This window comes from Lactuca virosa, chromosome 9, assembly GCF_052849685.1.
Source record: "Lactuca virosa cultivar CGN04683 chromosome 9, Lactuca_virosa_CGN04683_v6, whole genome shotgun sequence".
In the NCBI taxonomy this organism is placed as follows: domain Eukaryota; kingdom Viridiplantae; phylum Streptophyta; class Magnoliopsida; order Asterales; family Asteraceae; genus Lactuca; species Lactuca virosa.
Window position 1 is genome coordinate 224765315 of NC_136434.1, and position 10893 is coordinate 224776207.

Sequence of the window (10893 nt, forward strand, 5' to 3'; positions counted from 1 at the left end):
GGAGTATTGAGTGTTGTTGGGAACATTCACATAAAGTTTAAAGCAACCTTTCAATCTAATTCTAAGAGCTTGTTTAGATTAGGTTAGTAAGGTTAGGATTAATCAAAGAGCTTGTTTTGGTTAATTATTGTGGTGAATGGGAAGTGTTAGAGCTTGTTAACACTTTCAAGTACCAATTTAGATAGAATTAAACAAATATCTTGTCATCCATGGAATCACATTGCTAATTTGTCTTGCATAGAGTTGGAGTACTTACAAATCTTGAACTTATTTCACTTAATCAATCATTTACTTATTGCTTTATTCTATAGTTTAAATCATTGCTTATAAATTCCCCCCATTCTGTGACCATTTTTGTACCTTACGCAAAAAGGTATAAACACTTGTCCCGTGTCTCTGTGGATCGACCCTACTTACCTTGTAATACGTTTTAGTGCATAGTAGTAGTGTTTAAGGAGTCATTTGTACCCTTTATTTGTTGGGTTTGACACGCCCTAACAATGCTCATATCCATAATGACACCAAAACAAGCTATTAAAGGGCATAAACTTCTCAAAGAAGAGATCTAGCAAATAAACAGTCAAGGTATCGACTTTATACCTCCAAATGGTTGTAACCACACTGAAAATCCTGGATCTAGAGCTTCTCCCTTCAAATTTGCACCACCAACTTCACACTCCTTCAAGAAAAGCACCCAATAACACTCTTTAGACTCTCACATACTCAAAATGGAGAAAGAGGCATGATTAGGATTTTCTCTGGACCGAGGGGATGATGAGGGAGGCCACAATGAGACATTAAGACCTTTAAATAGGGTGCAAAACCCTGAAAATTAGGGTTTCATTTCTGCCAGCCTACTCGTCGAGTTGAGGCCTCTCAACTCGTCGAGTAGGTTCCTTAACCCGCGTCCCAAATTATTCCTACTCGACGAGTCTAGGGCTCCCAACTCGTCGAGTTCCTCAATGAAAGTGAATAAATTATAATTTAAATACATACCAGAAACCAGGCATTACATGTGTCGTTTTTACTCGTTTAACAACTGTTTTTTGAGATTCAAATGATCTATCAAACATCACTCACTATACAACATGTGTTGTTAGTTCCAATGTTCTTTGGTACTTAAGGGCGATTTTCCATACTTCATCATTATCTCTAAGTGTCAGATTGCTCTTAATCAGGGTGTGTTACCTTGGTTCGGTTATTGTCGATTGGCAGCTTATGGTACAACCATCTTTATTTAACTCTTTGTTGGTAAGGGTATATGTGTGGTCTTGGGTTATTTACCCTATTGTTAGTGTTATTGAAAGTTATGAATTTTGAGTTGGTATTGTTATTAGTTCTGAAATTTTATCTTTTATTAGTATGGTAGTTAAAAAAAATACAATCCAAATCTATTTGTATTGATGTCACTGCTAATCAATTACAAAATATAATGACATTTAGAAGAGCTAATCAATTACAAAATATAATGACATTTAGAAGAACAAATATAAGTGAACTAACAAATTACAAAATATAATGACATTTAGAAAAAGAAATATAAGTGATTAGTTTGCTTCAAGCAAAATTATAATACTAAAAATGTTGCTTTAGATATGGATGTTGAATCTACATTTTCAGTAAGACGTATGTTATTAAAAGCAATACAATCACTTGAAAAGTATTTTAAAGTTCATCTTTTATGATATGGATGCAACCGTTGTTTCTCTACATACTAGTTTTTAAACAACTAAAGTGTTTTAAAAGTATTTTTGGAATTTTATATGATTCGAAAAATTTAATGTCATTAGATGAAAATGAACTTAAAAAATGTTGTATAAAGTTTACAACTAGTTTTTCTAGTGACATTGTTTCTAATTCAAATGATATTTTATTCATTAAAAGTATTGCAAATTACTCTGCCTAATAATAGAGTCTGCGGTTGAAATTTTAGAATTTATTAAATCTACTTATTGTTTTTACCCAAATGTTTTTATTACATATAGAATCTTATTAACTATCTTTTAAATGTTGCATCTGCAGAGAGAAGTTTTTCAAAGTTATAGTTATTAAAGAATTACTTAATGACATTGATGTTACAAGAAAGATTGAAGGACTTGATTATTCTTTGCATAGAGAAAGATATGTTAGACATGACTGATCTTAAAGATATTTTATTAATAACTTTGTACCTGAAAAAGCTAGAAGAAGTATTTTTATATAAATATTTTGATTTTTATAATAAAAAATGTTATATTTAGAAAGTAAATACAAGTAATTTTTTCAAGGGTAAATGGCAAATTTGGTCATGTGATATGCAAAAAACAAAAATAATAATAATAATAATAAGGATTGAGTAAAAAAATGTTTTCTAAACATAATTTTTTATGGTTTTGGAACTTGGAAAAATTGAAAGAACTATTTTACCCTTTCAGTTTATTTTTATATTTTTCTTAATATTTGAATAATTAAAAAATAAAGAAAATACCCCCACCCTATCCCCCCCCCCCCCTTTCTCTCCCTCTCTCTTTGACTCTCTTCTCTCTCTCTCTCTCTCTCTCTCTCTCTCTCTCTCTCTCTCTCTCTCTCTTGTTTTTCTTTCACATTTCACCTGCAAATCAAACCTCTCATACACACATACATGTGGTGGGGCTCTGACGATTTCGAATCCACCCAAGATATTGTTACTTGAATATTTGTTCATTAGTAGTGAAACACAATCCAAAGTATTAACAAGAAAAATCGAATGGGCTAGTGCACCCCCACCTCCCCTCCCTTCGATTCTATATGATCATCTTCTTCATCTTATATTCTTTCCACATCTCAAACCAGAGACACTCTACACTACATAGATACCGGAAATTAATAGACACATAATCCATAGATTTACTTTAGAACATGTTCTGATTGTCTCGGAAAATCAAATGGGTCAGTGCACCCCCAACTAAAACACACATACACACATACTCTCGGAAAAATAAAAAACAGAAACATAGAGAAAATTTAAAACAGATAAACTAATCCAAAGATTTACTTTAGAACATATTCTGATTCTCCAAAGCTCAATCCCAATCAATGTCATCGGAACAATATGCTTTGTTAACATCAAGGAAGACTTGATCAAAGAATGAGCGTTTTACATTTTTGCTACCAAATAACATAGTAAATTTCAACCAAAGACAACCCGACTCAAAGTCAAAATCAAACCTAACTTCAACCACAACCGGAGAATAAAAGGGAAGATTTTGTCTGTCGTTGTCATTGTAGCTAAAGAGTGAACGATTGTAGGAATAAAGAAACTCCATTTGCCTCGAGACAAAGAAATCTTAGTCCCAAAATAAAACCTAGAATTTTGCAATGTTCTCACTAACCATTTTGGTAAAGATCAAATTAACAAATTAACAATGGATTATTTCCTCTTTCAATGAAAGATAACAAAGGGGTGTTGAAGGAGGATGGCAAGAGAAGTCCACCAAGTTGAATCTAGTGTTAGAGAAAATCATCGCAATCATAATGTAATATACCAAACTAATGGATGGAAATATATATAATCAAGTACTTTAGCAATTGTATCATATTAATTTATCAAAATCATTCATAGGTCGACATCCTTACGAATCAAGAGTTATTTGTTGTTAATGATAATTGAAAATATGTGTTTATGTAATATACTTGTGAGTTGTGACACACAATACATTTCAACTTTTAAGTTTTCATACCAATAAATATATTCTCTAGATCCTCTTTTTATATTAGGCAAGATATCAAAACATAAAATATCCAAATCCAATCCATAAACGAACATATTCATATCTGTATCTATACAAACAGATCCAGATATGAATATATACCATCGAATTTAATCCATATATCCGATCCAGTATCCACGACTTGTTTTTCACATCGTACGTTGTCAAACCATGCAAGAACTTTAAAGATGAGGTTCCTTCATATAGCTTTAAGTAAGTAAGTAAGGCTAGTCAAAGTCTTGTAATCAAATCACACTAACTTTCACAAACAAGAAAAAAAAATGTAACGATTGAAAACTCATCTATAAACTTTCCCATCATCAAGTTTTTGGTCATGAGAAGCTAGGAGGATAGTATGAAGTAGAAGAAGATCTGATATTTGGTATGAAGCCCAATGAAGTTCCATGAGAAGTTGGATGTAAAATGCTTGAAGAACCTGTTTGAATACAACCCCACCTACCAATATCTCCATTACAATCACATCCAATTTTCATATCAAGTCTATGAAGACAATCTTGAGGCATTGAACCATTTTGATTATGGTTAAAGATAAGTGGATGTTGATGTTGATGATGAGTCATTGAAATTGAGCAAGAAGGAGGTCTAAATTGGTCAACAATATGATCATTTGTGTTGACCACAGTCAAATTTTTCCCCATTAGCCTGAGAACAGGTGCAGCAGAAGGACTTATAACAGAAGATTCACAGTCTTTATAAACCGGAATCTTTATCGATTCATTCCTTGAAACAACTGAAGCAATACTTTTGGAAAACACAGCTTCTTTTCTAGAACAACAGCAATGGTAATCATTCTTGAATGCAGAAGAAGAAGCCATGGAAGTAAATCTTGGAAAGAATTTGTCATCAGATCTTATGAAGCTGGGACTTGAGATGGTTGAATTTGGAGATTCAGACATGAAGTCCATGTTTATCATATGATCATGATGTTGATGATGATGAGGATGAGGATGATGATGATGATGATGATCTTCAGTTGACTGAAGTCTACTTATTGTAGTGGTCAAAGATGAATTATTGGGTTGAAGTTGTTCAGAAATTATATCTCCACCAGGGCTAGGAGGGAGGAAGGATCCAGGTGGGCCCGGGATAGGTATTGGATCGACTTCTTGAAAGTAATTTTCTTGCTTTTCAATGATATCATCCATGTCATCATCTTCAATGTTACGAATGTTTTCCATGGATTCCTGCAACTCAAACTTTGAAAACTCATCATCTAATGAGTTCCTTAAACCCATAAAACTTCCCTGAAATGGGATTTCTGTTCTAATGGATTCTAAAGAATCCACATCTGAACTTTTGGAAGTAATTGATTTTTTCTTGTTGACTTCAAAAACATTCTCCATGTCAAAAGACGAGTTTTTGCTCATGTCTTCTTCTTCTTCTTCTTCTTCTTCTTCTTCTTCTTCTTCGATTCTTGATTTGTGTTTCAAAGAATCTTGAAATGGGCCATCGTTTTCATTCGATTTCTTGAGATCTAAAGATTTCCTTTTCAAATTAATCTTGGATCCTGAATTCTTTTCTTGAGTGGATAACAATAGATTCGGTTTCAAAGATGCAAACTTGATCCCTTTTGTCAATTGTAAAGAAGACATATTATCAGAAGACTTATCACTTTCTGAATGCAAGATTCCATTTTTTCCATTCAACTTCTTTGCAATAACACTTCTCTTAGAACAAGCCCATGGTGGCCTTGTAATGACCAAATTGTTGATCAACTGTTTATGTACTTTAGCTTTCATGGATTTTTCACCTCCATCATCTTTCTTGCAACTTCTTTCCTGTTTATCAAGGATCTAAAAGTCATGTATATGAAGAACAAAACTACATGTAAAAAGGTAAAAACAAGATTTGAAGAATCTAACCTTAGAAACACCAGAGTGAGGCTTTAGAGAGCTCAACTTTTTGCTCTTAGGGCTAAGGTTCAAACTTTTTTCCACATAAACTTTCTTTTTCTTCTTCTCCATGACAATTTTATTCCCTTTTTGTAACTTTCGAGCTTCAAAAGTTACAATTTCTGGCATTGACAAGATCCGAACTTTTGTGCCATTTGTGTCAATATAAACAGCACCTTCATGATCTTGAATGAAAGCTTTTTCCTCTTCTTCTTGACACTCAAATTCTTGATCAGGAAAACTCGAATTAGTAGCCCAATTTGTACCATTTCTTCTATCAAGTTCTTCCACTGTACATTGTGGAGCAGTTTTATAGATTTCCACCATTAACCTTGTTTTCCTAGGTTTGATCCTATGTTTCACCATTATCTTAGAAGGATTTGGATTCACACTCCATTTCATATTTGACTTTGACTCCTCAGATAGACACCTGTCAATGTGTGCATTTAAAGTGGTGTTTGAAGATGATGAAAAAGTCTTGCAAACTGGACAAATTTTAGAAGCCATTGTAGTCTCTGAGACAATGAAATTAACTAAACGATCCATTGGATGTTCATCTTTTGATTTGCAATTAAAACTTGTTATGATTTCTTCATTGTTGATAGATGAATTATTCCTCAGTGAATCAAGAGACTCGAAAGGTGGCAAGAAATTCTTCACACCATAATCCAAACATAGTTGCAAACTTTCACCAGAAAACGGCCAATTACAGGTGATATTATCGTTGCATCTTGAACTAAAAACATAATCTCTGCAAAACGATTCTAGAATCAGGTACCATATGAACCATATAATCTAGCATATCATATGTAGACGATTAAAGAAGAAGCAAAATTCATGAACTTATGAGAAAATCTATAAAAACACAGAACGAAATTTGCCAAACTGGGGCATAAAATGACATCTATGAACGTTGATGATCAAGAAATATTAGTATTGCTCCTTTCGATTGAGGTTGAGGTGGGAAATTGAGGAAGGAATTAACGCGCATGTATGGGGGGAAAATGTCGAACATGAAAACCCATCTTGATAAGGGTAAAATCAAAGGCCAATGAGAAGAATTTGATATTTTCATGAAATTCGAGCCAAAGTACGTACTTACTACCGACTAAAGAGAGCCTGAATCATACAAATTAATCACCGATTAACACGGATCTGATACAGTAAAAGATGTCTTCAAGTAAATACAGTCAAAAGAAAAGCAATTATTAAGTACGATCGATTTGTTTTTCACCTTATAGAGAAATTGGGAAGTCGGTTGTTGGTGCCATCAAGATATGCATCAGTAGGCTTCAGCAGATCTATGTCAGAAACAGAAACAGAAGCAGGAGCTTTCTCGCCATTATTGATCTTGAGATCATGAGAAACTTGCTGTTGCTGTTGATGATGATTATGATAATCAGATGATGAAGGATCTGGTGGTGGATGATCATCAATGGATATCATCTGCTACAGATTATCTTCTGTCTTCTTGTGCTGTCTTAAAACAGTCACAAGAACTCTCCTCTATCTTTCTCTCTCTAGAACTTCAAATTAAGCATCCCAATTATCTGATTAAAAGCATTCGCTTAGTTTATAGATAAAGCAATCATTTTTGTCATCATCTAGTAGAACCTGCAAAACATGTGAAGATCATGAAAAAGATTAGAGATCAGAAGTGTGTTTACCAAAAGTACTGTTAGTAGTAGATAAGACCATATTTTATGTGATGTTGAAGCATCAAAGAACTGCTTTTTATTTTATTTTATTTTATGTAAATCCGATTGAACAAGGAAAGAACAAGAATAGTCAAGAAAGATATCAGCATCCACAAGTAAAGACGAACTTAAAGATGAAAAAGAACTTGAAAAACTGTTATTTTATGTGGGTCTTACGGGTTTTATGCAGAAAAAGCAAGTTCCCAAATTTAACAACTAAATCTTCGTAACCACAACCCATTAGCTTTAACATCAATTCAGAACAAAAGAAACAGAAATCAAGATGGGGGTTTTACAGATTTGGAATTTTATCAAGAATCTTAGGACAAAAGTTTTGTGGTTATGCATAAAATCGAGTCAAGATCCACACATCATGATTTTAATTTGGGCGCTATGAAGAAGAATATAGATGAAATTAAAGCGAGATTATCCAATCTTTGGGTCATGTAAGTGAGCAGTAGAACACGACAATATAGAATCATCAAAAGGCATAAATAAAGACGCAGTATTTTGATGATTGAAAGAACACTTCAAAGTTCAAATCACTTGAGGAAAACCACAAAGAATCATGTAGAAGAGATCATAAAATCATAAACACAAAAACTTCGATCAACCTGAACTAATTCACTGAATGACTCCTTTTATCTTTTTAATAGACATTTGCTTCATCTATACACAAAGACGAATTCTTGAAGTGAAACCTTCTATCACAAAGAAGTTATAGATAGAAAAGATTCAGCAGAAGATAACGAACCCATGAAAGAAAGTGTGAAAGAAACAAACAAATTCAGATGAACTAAGACCGCATCATTCGCACCACTTCGTATGAAGCTTCTTTTGGTAAATTGGGAGGAAAGACAAGGGAAAAAGAAGGGAAATGATAGAAATCAAAATAAGCAAGAGGAGCGATTCATGCTCGAGTAGAAGAAAATAGCACTCTATCAGAAGGAAGCATCGAGATCATCTCTCCAACAAAAAGAAATTGTGTATAACTGATTCATCTCCCATACATGAATGTGTGTTCTGTGTGTGAGAGAGAAAAAGGGCAGAGAGAGAATGTGTGTTTCAGAGAGAGAAAGGTGTTATGGGGACTCTACAAAGCTGTCTAATCTTATTATACCTGCCCTACAACTCATTATTTTCTCCATTTTTTTAAAGCTTTTGTAAAGACTTTAGACTAAATTCCACGAATGATCCTTGTGCTTTTACATATTTCGTAGGAACGGTTTTAATAAAATTTTGTTTGCATTAATGATTTTTGGTAGTGGATTTTGTATCAATTAGCACCGATTCTCTTTAAGTAAGGGGTTATATTTCTTTTGTGATAATAACTCAAAAGAATAATATATTTTTTGATTTTTATATATTTAGTCATTAATTTTTTTTTCATATTTGTTCATTAAACTTGTTTTGTTGTCTGTATCTTACCTTTTATGACCGGTTTATGTCGGTTTAGCCGGTTTCCGGCAGTCTTTGCATCTCATGTGAGACTTCCGTCATCTTCTCCGGCGAGTCTCCGACCAACATGATTTTTACGGCAAGTTCTAACACATATAACTAAGGTTTTGATTTTCAGATCAACAACTCAAGAACACACGCACATAACACCAGATTTCAATTTTAAGGAAAAAACACAAGAACACATACAAGTATTTGAAATCGATCAAAGCATCTTGTTCTTGTTTCAGTTTAGAAAGCATATATGTGAATACTTGAACAGAAATTGATGTGTCTGTTCTTGAACAAAAATACATATGTGTGTGTGTTCATCTTCTTTCAAAAAATCAAATGATCTTCAAGGTTTGTAGATCTTCATCCTATTCATCTTATTCCCATAAATCAAACGATCCCCAAAAGTGCCTGTATGTATGTGTTCATGCTCGAACATCAGACCTGGGTTTTGGATTTTTGGAGCGATTTTCAGATCCGATTGAGAGAATGAAAAGCATAAACCCTAGAACTCGATTTTAATGGTTGCTTGGAGGTTGAAGACGATAAATAGTGATCTGATGTGTGTGTGTGTGTGTGTATATATATATATATATATATATATATATATATATATATATATATATATATATATGTGTGTGTGTGTGTGTGTGTGTGTGTTCATCACATATCTAATGTTGTAATCGGGTTCTTGAGTTCATGGGAAAAAAGTGAGAGAATGAAATAATAGAAACCTTGAATCTGAAACAAATCTGATGATCTGATGTGTATGTATATGTTTCATCTTTGTTTGTGTATGTGTTCTTAAATATGGAATATATTTGATGTGTGTTAATCTTTGTTTCCAGAAAAGATTATGTTTCGCCAGAAAATTCAAAATGTCGAAGACTCGCCGGAGAAGATAAATGCAACCTCATCGGAGCTGTCAAATACATCGAAAATCGGCTAAACCTCCGATATGTAATACCCTCCTCCGGCACGTATCACAATATTATTCGCTTTGGGCTCCCGGCACGAAAACTTCCAAGAGGTCACCCATCCGTGAATTGTTCTCTCCCGGGCACGCTTAAATGCAGAGTTCTTATGGGATCTGCCACCCTCACGACTTTAAAACATCTTGTGACAAGGAATGTATCCACACCCCTTCTAAGGAATGCTTAGTTCTCCTTCCCAGCTGATGTAGGATCAGGTGCAACCCACATTCACCCCCCATTATAGGGTTCGAGATCCCCGTCGAACACATCAACCCGTGCCCTAGCTCTGATACAATTTGTAACACCCCTCCTCGGGTATGTATCACAATATTGTCCGCTTTGGGCTCCCCGCATGAAAACTTCCCAAGGGGTCACCTATCCCTGAATTGTTCTCGCTTGGGCACGCTTAACTGTAGAGTTCTTATAGGATCTGTTGCCCCCATGACTTTAAAATGCGTTGTGACAGGGAAGGTATCCACACATCTTATAAGGAATGCTTAGTTCTCCTTCCCAGCCTATGTGGGATCAGGTGCAACCATCGTTACACCTGATCTCACATCGGTTGGGAAAGAGAACTAAGCATTCCTTATGAGGGGTGTGGATACCTTCCCTGTCACAAACGTGTTTTAAAGTCGTGAGGGCAGCAGATCCCATAAGAACTCTGCAGTTAAGCATGCTCCGGCGAGAGCAATTTGGGGATGGGTGACCCCTGGGAAGTTTTCGTGTCGGGAGCCTAAAGCGAACAATATTGTGATACGTGCTAGAGAGGGATGTTACACGATAGCAGGTCATACGTATGTTTTTTGAAGAGTTCAACAAGTTCAACAAGAAAATATGGACAAAAAAACTCAGTGACTAAATGTGTACAAATCAAAAAAATATGTTACCCTTCTAAGTTATTATCCATATTTTTTAAAATACTAATAATATACCCATTACATGGATCATTTGTAAAATTTTGTATTTTTTATAAATGGTCCATGTCATCCTTTAAAATCTGGGTTTTAGTCCCTAACTTTTTTTTTTGTCTTTATGGCAGGTCCATGTGACTTTAATTTCTATTGTGATTGGTCTTTAGCCTATATAAATTGACTTATTTACCCTTTTATTCTATGGTTCTTTTTCCTGTTTA

At 34.2% G+C, this 10893-nt stretch overlaps 1 protein-coding gene across 3 annotated transcripts; it reads right to left on the reverse strand.

Moving 5' to 3' along the window:
- Positions 1–3889: 3889 nt before the first annotated feature.
- Positions 3890–8429, reverse strand: LOC145137007 (uncharacterized). Of its 3 annotated transcripts, none has more exons than XM_079071143.1 (4): positions 8093–8429; positions 6876–7255; positions 5612–6392; positions 3890–5527 (listed from the first exon to the last, which is right to left on the reverse strand). In XM_079071143.1, exons 2-4 carry the CDS (start codon positions 7085–7087, stop codon positions 4061–4063), a joined length of 2460 nt encoding a protein of 819 aa, XP_078927269.1. In that variant the 5' UTR covers positions 7088–7255; positions 8093–8429; the 3' UTR covers positions 3890–4060. The 3 variants fall into 3 exon arrangements, with proteins under 3 accessions (XP_078927269.1, XP_078927268.1, XP_078927270.1); XM_079071142.1 differs by having other exon boundaries at positions 7953–8429; XM_079071144.1 differs by lacking the exon at positions 8093–8429 and adding an exon at positions 7516–7939.
- Between the last annotated feature and the right edge of the window lie 2464 nt (positions 8430–10893).

Excerpts from the sequence above, each read along its gene's own strand:
- LOC145137007 (XM_079071143.1), bottom strand. The coding sequence starts at position 7,087 with ATGATATCCATTGATGATCATCCACCACCAGATCCTTCATCATCTGAT. Across the intron at positions 6,393-6,875 it reads CTTCCCAATTTCTCTATAAG|AGATTATGTTTTTAGTTCAA; the intron begins GTGAAAAACAAA and ends ATCGTTTTGCAG. Across the intron at positions 5,528-5,611 it reads CTCACTCTGGTGTTTCTAAG|GAAAGAAGTTGCAAGAAAGA; the intron begins GTTAGATTCTTC and ends CTTGATAAACAG.